Source organism: Leucoraja erinacea, chromosome 17, assembly GCF_028641065.1.
Source record: "Leucoraja erinacea ecotype New England chromosome 17, Leri_hhj_1, whole genome shotgun sequence".
In the NCBI taxonomy this organism is placed as follows: Eukaryota; Metazoa; Chordata; class Chondrichthyes; order Rajiformes; family Rajidae; genus Leucoraja; species Leucoraja erinaceus.
The window spans coordinates 12,814,411-12,830,215 of record NC_073393.1 but is presented as its reverse complement, the minus strand read 5'-3'; the positions used below and the strand labels follow the sequence as shown (position 1 = coordinate 12,830,215).

At 46.4% G+C, this 15,805-nt stretch overlaps 1 protein-coding gene across 5 annotated transcripts in view; it reads right to left on the bottom strand.

Annotated features, from left to right (window-relative positions):
* Window positions 1-15,805, bottom strand: part of ano10b (anoctamin 10b) — a 42,078-nt gene that overhangs the window by 22,778 nt on the left and 3,495 nt on the right. For 2 of the 5 annotated variants that reach the window (XM_055648568.1, XM_055648572.1), the window contains exons 2-9: window positions 11,687-11,793; window positions 9,966-10,060; window positions 7,656-7,809; window positions 5,596-5,769; window positions 5,380-5,514; window positions 3,054-3,173; window positions 1,634-2,200; window positions 219-274 (exon numbers count right to left, since the gene is read on the bottom strand). In XM_055648568.1, the coding sequence (XP_055504543.1) occupies window positions 219-274; window positions 1,634-2,200; window positions 3,054-3,173; window positions 5,380-5,514; window positions 5,596-5,769; window positions 7,656-7,809; window positions 9,966-9,968 (1,209 nt within the window). In that variant the 5' untranslated portion in view covers window positions 9,969-10,060; window positions 11,687-11,793. Of the gene's footprint in view, window positions 1-218; window positions 275-1,633; window positions 2,201-3,053; window positions 3,174-5,379; window positions 5,515-5,595; window positions 5,770-7,655; window positions 7,810-9,965; window positions 10,061-10,647; window positions 10,669-11,686; window positions 11,794-15,805 lie in introns of those variants that run through there. The other 3 variants (XM_055648571.1, XM_055648569.1, XM_055648570.1) reach the window with 3 other exon arrangements.

Sequence of the window (15,805 nt, the reverse complement as noted above, 5' to 3'; positions counted from 1 at the left end):
TGCCATAATATTGCACCATGAAGCTGCAGCTGCGAACTTCTCTTGGGCATAGACTGTTGAATATGATCCTCCAGTCAAGGCAGGAATTGGCTCAGCGGGGAAGTTTACGAAGACACCATGCCTGTTGCCGTGACAAAGTTTTAGTGGGGATTCATATCTGAGATTTTTCAATGAACGCGAGAGATTTGGAAATGGAGTCAGATCGTGCATGTACTTACCACCAACACTTTTAATGTCAAGTGGTTTTGGAAGGAGGATTCTAATCGGTGATTTTCTGGAAGGGAAAAAAGATGCGTTTTTTTAAAGATGCAATGCATTTTTTTTAACAGAAACCTTATTGTGAAATCTCCCACTCTAGTTCGCCTTATTCTGTCTTCTTCACGTCTTCTCCCTCACGCCAGCCAGCACCATCTATACACAGCCCCACAACCCTCCTCGCTCTCACCCATCAGTACGTCGCAGTTCCAAGGTTGAGGCAGCTTAGCTTGGCCCGAAACGTCACCCATCCATGTTCTCCAGATGGATGAGCGCTGCCTGACCCGCTGAGTTACTCCAGCATTTTGTCTCCATTGTAGGATCATTTATGTCTACCTACTGGTGGGGGGGAAAGGGGAGGGGGGACGCCGCTGCCACGAATATCAACACGTGGCGACACTTGTGTACTGTTGGGGTTGCATGCAAAACAAAGCATTAAAACTGTAGCTAGACAAAAGTGATGGAGAAACTCAGCGGGTGCGACAGTCTCTATGGAGCGAAGGAAATAGGCACCGTTTCGGACCAAAACCCTTCTTCAGAATGGTGTAGGGTGGGGGGGCGTGAATCTCGGTACCCTGGGTATGTGACAATAAAGTACTCTTCATTCATTCATTCAATCAATCATTCAATCATTCATCATTCATTCATCAATCATTCATTGCATTCATTCATACATACATTCATGCATACATTCAATCATTCATTCATGCATTCATCCATTCAATCAATCATTCAATCATTCAATCATGCATTCATTCAATCATTCATTCAATCATTCATTCATTCATTCATTCAATCATTCACAGCAAGACTTCAATCATAATCATCATCCCTCATTCAATCATTCATTCACACACACTTCATTCATTCATTCATTCAGTTTAAGAAGGGAGGGTGGCCCATTCATTTTAGATCATTCATGATGTGGTAACAGGTCCCTCAGCATTCATACGTCCCATCTGCATAGTGCAGGTTTGCCCATATCTCTCTAAACCTACTTCCTTGTTGGATGTAGTGGTGATAACTTGACTCAATGGAAACTACCTTATGTGAATGGAAGAGTCGATGGTCATCTGTGTGGAAGACACGGTGGGCCGAAGGGCCATGTTTCCCTCACGCTAGCCCACCACCATCATCAGTCAGTGGGGAGTTGGTGGACAGGTCCCTACATCCCCACATCCCTCCCGCCCCCACTCATCAGAAGTTGAATGGGATAAAAGAACGAGTGTGAACAGGTGATCTATTGTCAGTGGGGAGTTGGTGGACGTCCCCGTTTCGAGGTTGTGCCGCTTGTTTTGACCCAGAACGTCAACTATCCATTTTCTCCAGAGATGTTTCTTTTAATCAGATCTGAACTCAGTTCTCAACACACCCTTACCCCATTCCGTAAGCACTTCAGCGACCATCTTGTGCAGGATGTTTAGGCCAGTGATGTAGAGAGCGTGTAGAATGCTCGGTAGATACAACACACAATTCCAGCAGTTTTCATGTTCACTGTAAAAGCCTTTGACCCACGCCTCCAATCTGAAGAAAAGAAACGTCCCGTAGAGGGCAAAGGCTAGAAACAGACATAGGAATGGAACGGAGACCAGCCAGATCTTCACTTTACGTTTCCACGCAGGGTAATAGGGCTGGTGGCGAAGGGTGATGGGGTTTGTGCCCATCGGCCCCTCGTAACCCATGCGGGGCTCCTCAAATTGACTGTTCATCTGCAGCGTGCCCCAGGTGTAGGAGAGGACAAAGCTGTGACGCTTCCACAGTTCCATGATCACCGTCGACCAGATTATGTTGAAAACCGAAAACAGGATGCATTTATCTACCGTGTCCATTGATAGAGCAACCACTATGGTGCCAAAGATTGCCATTGGTGCCAATGAACAGGTGAAGAATTCTAGAAAACTGAAGTACATGGCTACAGAGCCACCATAATACCTGTAGATGGAATCTGTAAGAAATAATTCACGGGATAAATGAAGCAATAAATAATCACAGGACAATAAAACTGAACTATTTTTCTTATTGATAGACACAAAATGCTGGAGTAACTCAGCGATTTTGTCCGGATTAAAGGACGTGCCAGACTACCAGTTGCCAGTAAATCAGTGGTGGATGTGTGTTGGGAAAGACTTTAGATTTGGTTGGTGGCACTCTGAATGAAAGAACCAGGATTTGGGGAGCAGTGAGCTGACCATCACATAGGGGGAGCAGGGGTCAGATGCAGCCAGTCTTGTTGCTTGTACCGGCTCGGAGCCCACGGCCGGTGGAGTCAGAGCCCGCGGCTGACGGGGCCCGCGCGCTGCGAGTCGACGGAGCCTGCGGCTGACGGAGCCCGCGGCTGGACCCTGAGTCGGCGTCCAGAGAGGACCCGGCAGCGATAGTGCAGAGGTCGGTGTGGCGGTCGATGGGGGCGCTGACCGACGGACAAGGAAAGACCACGTGGAGCGAGGGCGTCGTTACCGGGGAAACGAACAAAGGAGGACCCGGCATGTGGGGTCCCGGTTTGTGGGGGACCCGGCATGTGGGGGACCCGGTTTGGGGGGGACCCGGTTTGGGGGGGACCGCTGCGAGGGAGAGGTGGGGGAGGAGGGGGAGAACAAAGCTGGGACCTGGCGCGGATACTGTGTACACTTTGTAATATTGTCAGCGCCCTTTTGTGGTGACTATTTGCATACCTTGGGTATGCAAGCAAAGGATTTCACTGTGACTTGTCACATGTGACAATAAAGTATTAATTCATTCATTCATTCATTCAAGAGTTGCCAACTTAGATGGGCTACCCCCAGAGAGTGTCTGCTCACCGATGGGCTGCAGTGTCAGCTTCCTGTGGGAGTACCAGCATTTTTCCAGCTCACTCAACATTTCCTCCTGGTGCAGAGGATAGAAGCCAAGCAGAATCTTGCTCTTCTGCAACCTGTTAACTGAAGACAGACTTGTGAGAACAAGCCCGTGGACATTCACCAAAGCTGTCAGATGCATTTGTTTAAGGCAACCGGTGATTATTGGGTTTCGGCCCGAAACGTTGCCTATTTCCTTCGCTCCATAGATGCTGCTGCACCCGCTGAGTTTCTCCAGCTTTTTTGTGTACCCGTGATTATTACATATTATGCTTCAAGGTCCTTTAAATGAAACATCAAACTTGCCTCAAGGCAAATTAGCCAAATTAACCAAAATTTGAAATTGAGTTTATTTTTCTTCTCACATTTCATATTGGCCAAGTTGATCCGGTTTATTTTGCCCATAACTCAGCTCAACCTTGTGGATCTGCCCCGCTGTATCACCAGTGCATCAATCTCACAGTCAAGAGTCCAGTGTGCTTTATTGTCATATTGCAAAAAAAATGAGTTTATGAACCATCAAGAATTTCCTTCTCCTCAATGCAGCTTGGCCCAGCAGCTAAAACAAGCGATTCTCCTGTGTGAAGACAGGCAGACACAACACGTGTTCTTTCCATTGCTCTATGAAACTTCATTAGCTCAAGGGCAGGAGGGTTGACATGCAGGAATAATGGCCTCCTTGCCTTTGGGACTAAACAGCCTGTTTTTATATTCCCATTTTCTGATCAATGTTTTTCCGAATATGTTTCTCTCACATATTCAGGCGTTATTCTATTAATTGATTGGTTGAAAAATACAGCGTGGAAACGGGCCCTTCCACCCACCGTTTCCTTGATGACCGTCAACCGCAGGTTCACGCCAGTTCTATTTTATCCCACTTTCTCATCTACTCCCTACACATTAGGGGGGATTTTACAGAGGGCCAATTAACCTACAAACCTGCACGTCTTTGGGATGTGGGAGGAAACCGGAGCACCTGAGAGAAACCCACACGGTTACAAGAACAGCATGCAAACTCCACACATTCAGCACCTGAGGCCAAAGTTGAACTCAGGTCTCTGACTGTCTGAAGCAGCAGTTCTACCAGTTGTGCCACTGTGCTGCTTTTTACATACTGTGTACACACACACACACACACACACACATACACACTATTATTAATTGTGAGACGTGAAAATTCACACCTCCAGATTCAGGGACATTTCTTCCCAGCTGTTATCAGGCAACTGAACCATCCTATCAATAACTAGAGATCGGTCATGAGCTACTATCTACCTCACTGGAGACCCTTCGACATTCTATAATTGGACTTTACTGGACTTTATCTTGCACGAAACGTTATTCCCTTTAATAACGTACTGTACTCTGTGGATGGCTTAATTGTAATCATGTGAAGGAAGAAACTGCAGATGCTTGAAAACACCAAAGATTGACACAAAATGCTGGAGTAACTCAGCGGGTCAGGCAGTATCGCTGGAGAGAAGGAATGGGTGATGTTTCGGGTTGAGACCCTTTTTCACGCTGAGAGTCAGGGGAGAGGGGAACTAGAGATATGGAAATGTACAAAGTACAAGGTATGAAAAGGACAAATCAAAGCCAGCAACGACCCGGAATGTCACTTATTATTTTTCTCCAGAAATGCTGCCTGATCCGCTGAGTAACTCCAGCATTTTGTGTCCATCTTCATTTGTAATCAGGCGTATTCTTTCCGCTGGTACACAAAAACGCTGGAGAAACTCAGCGGGTGCAGCAGCATCTATGGAGCGACGGAAATAGGTAACGTTTCGGGCCGAAACCCTCCTTCAGTCTGAAGAAGGGTTTCGGCCCGAAACGTCGCCTATTTCCTTCGCTCCATAGATGCTGCTGCACCCGCTGAGTTTCTCCAGCATTTTTGTGAACCTTCGATCTTCCAGCATCTGCAGTTCCTTCTTGAACAGATTCTTTCCGCTGACTGGTTAGCATGCAACAAAAGCTGTACCTCACTGTACCTCGGTTCATATGGCAATAAACTGATCTAAAATAACCTAATTATAAAAATGCACAGATCGTACATGTTGCTAATATTTTTTGTTGGATTTATTCGTGAACTAAGGCTACTTGAAAACAATTGTATGTGAACTGCTGGCTGTGAACCTTGCCGTGAATCAATGCAAACTGCAATGTATGGATCAGTGCTGAGTTTCCAGCGGCGTCTAACTTGTGAAAAATGAAATGTCGAACATTACCCATATTTCAAAAGAGTAAAACTGCTAAGTATGGTATATAGCTGTTTCACAGTCTCAGAACTTACAGATAGCTTCTCCTGGATAGAGCGACGTTGTGGGATAGCCCGGCACATACTTCTCATCCACGGCTTTTATGTTGCCCAGTGTTCGTAGGATGATGAACTGACACTCGGCTAAAGTCAGAAACTCATCGATGTTATCTGAAAGGAAGGTACGGGCATGAAAAGGGCGGTCAACAGCAAAGCCGTGATAGATGGGCGGCACATCTACTTTCAATGTACCTGAGTTTTCAAAGTTTCTCCTGTCCCGGTAGCAAAAGGAGATCATGGAGCCATCTTTGTAGAGTTTGTAAAGTCCGAGCACCTCGGCTGCCCTCAGGAGAACGTGTCGAGATGCGGAGACAAGGAGCATGTTCCCCTCGTCATCTTCACCAGGATGGACCATCAGTTCAGCACCTGGTCAAGGAAGAGGAGAGTGTCTAACAACAGCACCATTGATACAGGTACAGCGAAAGGCCTGGATAGAGTGGATTCGAAGAGGATGATTCTACTAGTGGAAGAGTCTAGGACCAGAGGCCATAGCCTCAGAATTAAAGGACGTTCCTTCAGGAAGGAGATGAGGAGGAATTTCTTTAGTCAGAGGGTGGTGGAGGCCAAGTCAATTAATAATTTTCAGGCAGAGGCAGATAGATTCTTGATTAGTACGGGTGTCAGGGGTTATGGGGAGAAGGCAGGAGAATTGGGTTAAGAGGGAAAGATAGATCAGCCATGAATGCATGGTGGAGTAGACTTGATGGGCCGAATGGCCTAATTCTGCTCCTCTCTCACTTATGAACTTAGATGAAGCAAGTATTTTATCAAATTGATGTCATCCTCCCAGTATGAAAGCACTGAGGATGGGAGGACAAGAGGTGGGGGGGGGGGGATTAGAAACACAGGTGGTAAAGGTTACCTGTAATTTAAAAAATCAATGCTCATACTGTTATACTGTGGGCTACCAGGTGGAATACGAGGTGTTGGACTTTAGACTAGAGATACAGCTCAGAATCAGGCCCTTTGGTCCACCGTGCCAGAGGGAGATTTTGGGGAACAGGGGAGCACAATCATAGCGAGTGATAGTCATAGCGAGATTTTAGACTTTGGACTTTAGACTCACAGTGGAAACAGGCCCTTCGGCCCACCAAGTCCACGCTGACCAGTGAACACCCTATACACTAGCACAACCTTACACACTAGGGATCATTTACAATTTTATCTACGCCAATTAACCTACAAACCTGCACATAGAGTCATAGAGTGATACAGTGTAGAAGCGGGGCCTTCAGCCCAACTTGCCCACACCGGCCAACATGTCCTAGCTTCACTAGTCCCACCTGCTAGCAATCCCTCCAAACCTGTCCTATCCATGTCCTGTCTAAATGCTTCTGAAACATTGGGATAGACCCAGCCTCAACTACCTCCTCTGGCAGCTTGCTCCATAGGAGCAGGGAGGTTCTACTGCAGTTGTACAGGGTCTTGGTGAGACCACACCTGGAGTATTGCGTACTGTTTTGGTCTCCTAATCTGAGGAAATACATTCTTGCCATAGAGGGAGTACAGAGAAGGTTCACCAGACTGATTCCTGGGATGTCAGGACTTTCATATGAAGAAAGACTGGATAGACTCTGCTTGTATACGCTAGAATTTAGAAGATTGAGGGGGAATCTTATAGAAACTTACAAAATTCTTAAGGGGTTGGACAGGCTAGATGCAGGAAGATTGTTCCTGATGTTGGGGACGTCCAGAACAGGGGGTCACAGTTTAAGGATAAAGGGGAAATCTTTTAGGACCGAGATGAGAAAAACATTTTTCACACAGAGAGTGGTGAATCTCTGGAATTCTCTGCCACAGAAGGTAGTAGAGGCCAGTTCATTGGCTATATTTAAGAGGGAGTTAGATGTGGGCCTTGTGCCTATAGGGATCAGGGGGTATGGAGAGAAGGCAGGTACAGGATACTGAGTTTGATGATCAGCCATGATCACTCCTGCACCTATTTTCTATGTTTCTATACATCCACCTCCCTTTGGATCAGATCCTATTAAATCTTTTCCCCTTCACCTTAAACATATGGCCTCGATTCATCTACTCTGGGCAAGAGACTCCGTGCATCCTATGTCTTTGGGATATGGGAGGGAACCGGATCAATCGGAGAAAACCCACGTGAACACAGGGAGAATGTACAAACTCTGTACAGAGAGAGGTGGGATGGAGGTCAGTGTAACGAGTGGCTCAGCTGAATGTGAAACTTCAGACATGGTGTTTATTTAACCGCGCTGACCAAAGGTTGATTGGCACTCTCATACCACCAGCTATCTTCTCCGCCTGGATCCTGGACATCAGCCATCTTTTGGTTTCCACACTGATGTCCTCACTCAGCTCCAAGGCGACCTGCGGCTGCACAGGCAACGATGCACAACATTTACACAGCGGCCTGGTCCACGACCCCATGGCTGCTGGCTGCAAGGGAGAGAACACAGAGAATTCTTCAGTCAGAGGGTGGTGAATCTGTGGAATTCATTGCCACAGACAGCTGTGAAGATCCTCAATGGATATCTTTAAGGCGGAGATTGACAGACTCTTGATTAGTCAGAGTGTCAGGGGTTTTGGGGAGAAGGCAGAAGAATGGGGTTGAGAGAGAAAGATAGATCAGCCATGATTGAATGGTGGAATAGACTTGATGGGTTGAATGGCCTAATTCTGCTCCTATCACTTATGAATTTATGTCTTTCTTTACTGTGCCAGCATACTGTGTATTCCATGAATTGACATTGATAGGTGCCATTAGTTTGATTGAAAGAAACATTCGGTGTTTCTGTGGATCAACCAACTAGTGACTCTTTCAGCTGCAGTGCAAATCCCAGACATTTGCAATCCCTCGTTCTCACGTTCTTACACTTGCTTGTCTTAAGTGGATGCGAGATTATACAAGGACGATTCATAGGGCAAAATAATCACGGGAAGTAATTCTCATCCTCAAAGAACTTTTATTAGTAAAGGTGTCATGGGTTATGGGGAGAAGGCAGGAGAATGGGATTGAGAGGGAAAGGTAGATTGGCCATGATTGAATGGCAGAGTGGATGATGGGCCGTATGGCCTAATTCTGCTCCTATAATTTATGACTTTATGAATTAACTGAGTAGACCTGGTGCATTACAATGCTGGGATATATTCTTCACCTTGTATCTTCTGCTTTGCTCCACCTATTATACTTGAGATTGGCTGAATTGTATTTATTTTAGTTTAATTTAGTTTAGATACAGCGTGGAAACAGGCCCTTTGTCCCACTTATTTGATGCCGACCAATGATCATCGATACACCAGTGCTATCCTATACACTGGGGACAATTAACGGCTGTGGAAAGCATCTTGTCCGGAAATATTACAATCTGGTTTGGGAATTGCTCTGCCCAGGACAAGAAGGCCCTGCAGAGAGTAGTGCGTTCGGCCGAACGCACTATGGGAACTTCACTCGCCCCCCTGCAGGAACTATACATCAGGCGGTGCAACTCCAGAGCCAATAAAATCATGGGAGACCCCTTCCACCCCTGTAACGGACTGTTCCAGCTGCTATGGTCAGGCAAACGCCTCCGTTGCCATGCGGTGAGAACGGAGAGGTTGAGAAGAAGCTATTTTATATGAATATTTAATATGAAAAAGAACATGTGATTCTGTTCCATTCTGTTTGCAGTTTGTTTGGTTGTTTGTTTGTTTGTCTTTTTGCACAAAGTCCGGGAGCATCGCCACTTTCCATTTCACTGCACATCTCGTATGTGTATGTGACGAATAAACTTGACTTGACTTGATTACCAGAAACCAATCAACCTACAAACCTGCATGTCTTTGGAATGCGGGAGGAAACCGTAGCACCCGGAGAAAACCCAGACGGTCACAGGGAGAACGTACAAACTCCGTACAGACAGCACCCGTAGTCACGATTGAACCCGGGACTCTGGCGGCGTAAGCCAGCAACTCTACCGCTGTGCCACCCTCTTGTAAAATCAGATGGGGAATAGATGGGGTGAATACACAGTGTCTTTTGCCCAGAGTAGGAGAATCAAGAACCAGAGGAGATACGTTGAAGGCAAAAGGGGAAAGATTTTATAGGAGCCTGAGGGGCAGCTTTTTCATGTAGAGAGTGGTGAATATACGGAATGAGATGCCAAAGGAGGTAGTTGAGGCAGGTACTATAACAACATTTAAACAATGCTTTTGGGCACAGACTCGGTCAGGCAGCAGTTCTACGGCTGCACCACTATTTGATCCGATTGAATAGTGTGCAATACAACGCCTTGTGCTGTACCTTAGTACACGTGACAATGATAAACCTAGAGCTTAGCACTAACAGTAATCGAAGGAATACAGTGCTGGCTACGGTTTATCACGCGACCTCTTCATGTGAATGGTTTACGTGAAGGCTGTAAGTGAAGCTGTTAGTTTTGCCCGTGGCTTTACAGATAAGTAGGCTGTTGCTGTTTGCAAGATCCATTATGATTGCAGTTGTAAAGCAAAACTAACACCAGTCATAACTGAGTCATGAATATGACCTGGTCGGTGACTGCTCTGAAAATAGCCTGGGGAAGCTGAGAAAAAAAAGCAAGCAGTTGCTGCCATACCATTAGTCTTGTGTATTTGTTATTGATGTGCTGCTGCTTCTATGGCACCAACATCTTTGTAGAGTTGACCTCATCTTAAACGTCCTCCTTGAACTCTGGTGATAAATGGAATAAAGAGTCACTGATGCATCTGTCGCTATGATAATAAGGAAGCTGTGGAAGACCTCTGCCAGTGCTCACTGCAGAGTGATGAATCGCAGTTAAAAAGCGGAATCATTTTTCACAGCCTGTGTCAGTGTCAGACGCATGCAGCTGGTGCATCCAATTAGCAGCTGATGTATCTTGAGATCAGTTAGTCTGGCAGCGTTTCCTTGCTGTGCTGATGAAGTGGGGGAAGGCACACATTCATCGTTGATCCCATTCACACCGCCCCAGCGTTGATCTCAATCGTTGGAGGGTGACGAGTGACTGGAAGGGCCTTTGGGTCTTGATGTGTTCCTATTGGATTTTTTTAGTCCCGAAACTGCCTCAAAACCGTTGGCCACTAATTGGCGAAGAGGGGAAGAGGGGAGCGACAGATGCGACGGGAGGAGAGGGAACCGGGATGTGGTCTGGCCTATCGCACCCTCGAGGTCGGCTGCGGAAGGCGCTCACGGGTGTTCGGGCGAGGAGAGGGACGTCGCTTCGCAGGCTGAGCCGGTCGAGGGCTACAGAGGTGGCCCTACAGCAGCCTGGGGCCTACCTAGATCAGGAGCTGCTCCAGTACATCGAGCACGTGGATGGCGTAAATGGCGCCAAAACATGGCGACTCGTGCATATGTGATCTAGAATTTGATAATACGTGATAATAAAGCACCGTTGGTGGAGTATCTGAATTGTAAACCAGAATGGGAGGAGGATTACAAGGGAATGCTGAATTGTAGAGATTTAAACCAAATAGGGTAAAAGAAATGGCACAAAGTGCTGGAGTAACACAGTGGGTCTGTAGAACATGGATGGGCAACGTTTCAGGTCGGGAATTTTCACATGATTTCACACTATTTCTTTCTGAAGAAGTCAGAAGGGTCCTGACCTAAAAAAACACATGGTCTACCCATAGTCTCCAGCTCAGTTACTCCAGCACTTTGTGCCTTAAAAAAAAAACACACACCTGCAATTCTTAGTTTCTACTGAATATGATATTTAGAGTTTAGAGATACAGCTTGGAAACAGTCCGCTCATCCCACCGGGTCCGTGCTGGCCATCAATCACCCATACATTAGTTCTATGATATCCCAATTTTGAATCCTACACACTAGGGACAATTTTACCTAAGCCAATTAATCTAAAAAACTTGCACGTCTTTGGAATGTGGGAGGAAACCAGAGCAGCCGGAGAAAACCCATGCGGTTACCGGGAGAACATGCAAACTCCGTACTGTAGTCAGGGTCGAAGCTGCTGTGCCATCGTGCCACCCTTTCACAATATATTGCTCCTTTCAAAATAATCCTGACTGTAAGTTTTCTGGTAAACCCATTTAGAGAGATCATTGAGATACTCCAGCATTTTGTGTATATCTACTGTTAAAGTTATGTCATCATCTGAGCTAGAGAATGTCAGGAAATTTGCCTCACCCACATTGTTACAGCTACCAATCCATCATTCACAGTTTTATGCTTGTTTTTCAACATTTGCAGTGATTTTCATCTTCTGTGTTCATCTATAGACCCAGCATCTGTTTTTTTGTGTCATTTTCTTTCTCCTGACCTCGGTTTTCATTTATCTCCGTTTATTTACATTACCTCTGGAGCTGCTGCAATTATCAAGCTGCCACCACCATCTCTCAGCTGTCTCTTTTGGTCTTTGTCTCTTCACAATCCTTCCCTTTCTTCTCTCCACCTCTCCTTCACTGCAACATAAAGCATGTTTGTTTCAGTTCAGTTTAGTATACAGATGCAGCCTGGAAACAGGCTCTTCAGCCCACCCAGTCCACACCAACAAATGGTCAATTGTACGCCAGTTCCATCCTACACACTAGGGACAATTTACAGGGGCCCAATTAACCTACAAACCTGCATGTCTTTGGAGGGAGCACCTGAAGAAAACCCGCATGGTCACAGAGAGAACATGCAAACTCCACACGGACAGCACCTGAAGTCAGGATTGAACCCGGATCTTTGGCGCTGTAAGGCAGCAGATCTACCCGCTGCGCCACCATGTCACCCAAACTCTGCTCTTGTTGGCAAGTCAAATAACAACAAAAGCCAACGTTTGCTTTCTTAGTTGATTGATTAATTGTTTGAATGATTGTTTGAAAGATACAGCATGGAAACAGGCCCTTCGGCCCAACGAGTCTACGCTGACCCATTCACACTAGCTTTATGTTATTCCACTTTCTACATGTTAGGGGCAATTTACAGAGGCCAATTAACCTACAAACCTGTGCATCTTTGGGATGTGGGAGGAAACCAGAGCACGGAGAAGAAACCCAGGGAGAGCATGCAAACTCCACACAGAAATCATCAGGATTGAATCTGAGTCCCTGACGCTGTGAGGCAGTGGCTCTACCACTGTGCTGCCTTATTTTTGGGGGAGAGAGAGAGAATCAGCTTCAGTGTGAATCCATGTCAAAGGTAGTTAGAGTTTGTTGGAGATGGTTGGAGACTAGTTTCATTTCACCTCAGGGTGCATGAAAGCTGAAGGAGCAAGTGGCCCTGAAGCCCCACTTTCATGACAGCCCTGTTAGTCCTGAGCCAAAGTGGGGAATGCAGTAGGATCTAGGTGGTGCCAGTGGTCTGGGACAATGCAGATGTGGTCCACAGCTGCACAGGAACCTAGAGCCATAAGCAAGGAAGACAGACACAAAATGCTGGAGTCACCCAGCGGCTCAGGCAGCATCGCTGGAGAACATGTTTTAGCGGCATTTCGGGTCGGTACCCTTCTTCATACTGATTGGCCTTCCAAAGCTTGTCAAGGGGGAGGTGGATACAATACATTAGTGAGGGAGCGGTGGGTTTAGGTAATGAAACAACCATTTCACCTTCACCTTCCCCCGTATTTAAGGATAAGGGGGAAATCTTTCAGGACCGAGATGAGGAAAACATTTTTCACACAGAGAGTGGTGAATCTCTGGAATTCTCTGCCACAGAAGGTAGTTGAGGCCAGTTCATTGGCTATATTTAAGAGGGAGTTAGATGTGGCCCTTGTGGCTAGATGGATCAGGGGGTATGGAGAGAAGGCAGGTACAGGATACTGAGTTGGATGATCAGCCATGGTCATATTGAATGGCGGTGCAGGCTCGAAGGGCTGAATGGCCTACTCCTGCACTTATTGTCTATGTTTCTATGTTTCTATGTCTACCCTTCCCCGACCACATTTTGTGCCTCTTCTTTCCTTCTCTCCTTATCTCAGGCCTTTTGGCTTCTTCTCATCTCTGGCCTTAAGGGCCTGTCCCACTTGGATGACCTAATCCACGAGTTTAGAAGACCCTAGACGGAAAAAATGTCAAGGTCGTGTTGACTCGCCAAAGTAAAAGACCTCCTACGACTATGTCTACGACCTCCTAAGACCCTCTTGACCTCAGTCTTCCACACCTAAGACCAACTACGACTAGCTACGAGTGGAAAATGATCACATGATAAAATGATGTCATGTTTGCATTTTTTCCTCGGGCCAGTCCCCGACCTACGACCACCATCATGACCTACTACGACCTACCTACAAGTAAAAAGTATCAATTGTTTTCTATGCCGACCTTTTTTTCACTCGTGAACACTTTTTATTAGGCCCGCTGAGTTACTCCAGCTCTTTGTGTCTACTTTTTGTAAACCGGCATCTGCAGGTCCTTGTGGCTACAACAGGTAAAAATCTGCTAAAAGCAAAGAGAAGCCAAAGCACTGGGAACCAACATGCAGGTAAGCGATGTGACAGAAATGTGATATTTGCAGAAAAGAGCTCAAAAGATGACAAGCATATCAAAAAGTTGGTGGCATCTGGAGCGTAACCCTGCCAGGGCATCCGCTCTCTCACTAGCATGCGTGGAATAAAGAGAGAGACTGCAACTTTTTGATATTCTTGTCATCTCTCGCAGTCTTGCAGCCTTTTTGCAACAATCGCATTTCTGTCAGATCCCACTTCCAGGTGACTGGCAGCTTCCCCCTCATCCATCTTCCTCATCGCCCCCCCTCTGTCGACACTATCGCTTGCTGCATTTAGATTACATTGTCTGTTCGGCTTAACGGCATGTCGGTTCCCAGCGCCTCAGGAATCCATCCCAATTGCATTGTCAGTCAGTGACAAGGAGCCAACTCCTGCAGGTGTAAAACTGTTCACAGAGACAGTGGATGTAAAATTGCTGCTGCATCCTTAACTTGCTTTCTGGCTACAAAACTGCTGTACGTTGTCTCAGCATCGGCAAGTCTACCTAGAGCCAACAGACAGCCTGTTTGCCACTCGCGGGCTTTTACCTCTTGTACACACAAGGAACTGCGGAGCCTCTGCAGGGCGGCACGGTGGCACAGCGGTAGAGCTGCCACCTTATAGCGCAGGGTTCAATCCAGACTACAGGTAATGTCTACAGTGTTTGTACGTTCCACCGTGACCTGCGTGGGTTTTCTCCGGGAATTCCAGTTTCCTCTCGCACACCAAAGTCGTACAGGTTTATAGACTAATTGGCTTGGTAAATTGTAAATTGGCCCCAGTATGTGTAGGATAGCATTAGTGTGCGGAGATCGCTGGTGGGCCGAAGAGCCTGTCTCCACACTGTATCTCCAAACTGAACTAAAGGTATACAGTGTGGAAACAGGCCCTTCGACCCAACTTGCCCACACCGACCAACCTGTCCCATCTACATTAGTCCCACCTGCCTGCGTTTAGCCCACATCCCTTTAAATCTGTCCTATCCATCTGCCTGTCTGAATGTTTCTTAAATGTTTCGATAGTATCTGCCTCAACTACCTCCTCTGGCAGCTCGTTCCATACACCCACCACCCTTTGTGTGAAAACGTTACCTCTTAGATTCCTATAAAATTCTTTCCCACTTCACCTTAAACCTATGTCCTCTGGTTCTCGATTCCCCTACTCTGGGCAAGAAACTCTGTGCATCTACTCAATCTATTCCTCTCATGATTTTATACACCTATATGAGATCATCCCTCATCCTCCTGCGCTCCAAGGAATGGTGTCCCAGCCTGCTCATCCTCTCCATGTAGCTCACACCCTCGAGTCCTGGCAACATCCTCGTAAAACGTCTCTCTGCCCTTTCCAACTTGACAACATCTTTCCTGTAACATGGTGCCCAGAACAGAACACAATACTCCAGATGCGGCCTCACCAATGTCTTATACAGCTGCAACATGACCACCCAACTTCTATACTCAATACTCTGACTGTTGAAGGCCAAAGTGCCAAAAGTATTTTTGCCCACCACTCTTGTTGGAGTAAAGTGTTGGAGTAACTCAGTGGGTCAGGCACCATCTGTGATGGAAAATGGATAGGCGATGGTTTGAGTCGGGACACTTCATCAGACTGATCAGTCTGAAGATAGACACAAAAAGCTGGAGTAACTCAGTGGGACTGTGGGACAGGCAGCATCTCTGGAGAGGAGGAATGGGTGACATTCCGGGTCGAGGCCCTTCTTCAGACTGAAGATGGGTCCTCACGCGGAATGTTGCCCATCCATTCCCTCCATAGATGTGTGGAATAAAAGCAGGGCACTGTGGTGATCTGATCAGGGGCTGGCTCAGTAATACAGATGGTCATATCCGGATGCTGTTTGTGTGTGAATATTCAACTCGTACAGCATTTCCTCATTTTGTTATTTTACAAAAGACACGGCCCATTGTAGGCAAACAGCCTGTGGCTGTTAATTTAATATATGTTAACATTATATTATTTAATATATTATTAAAATAATGTTAATT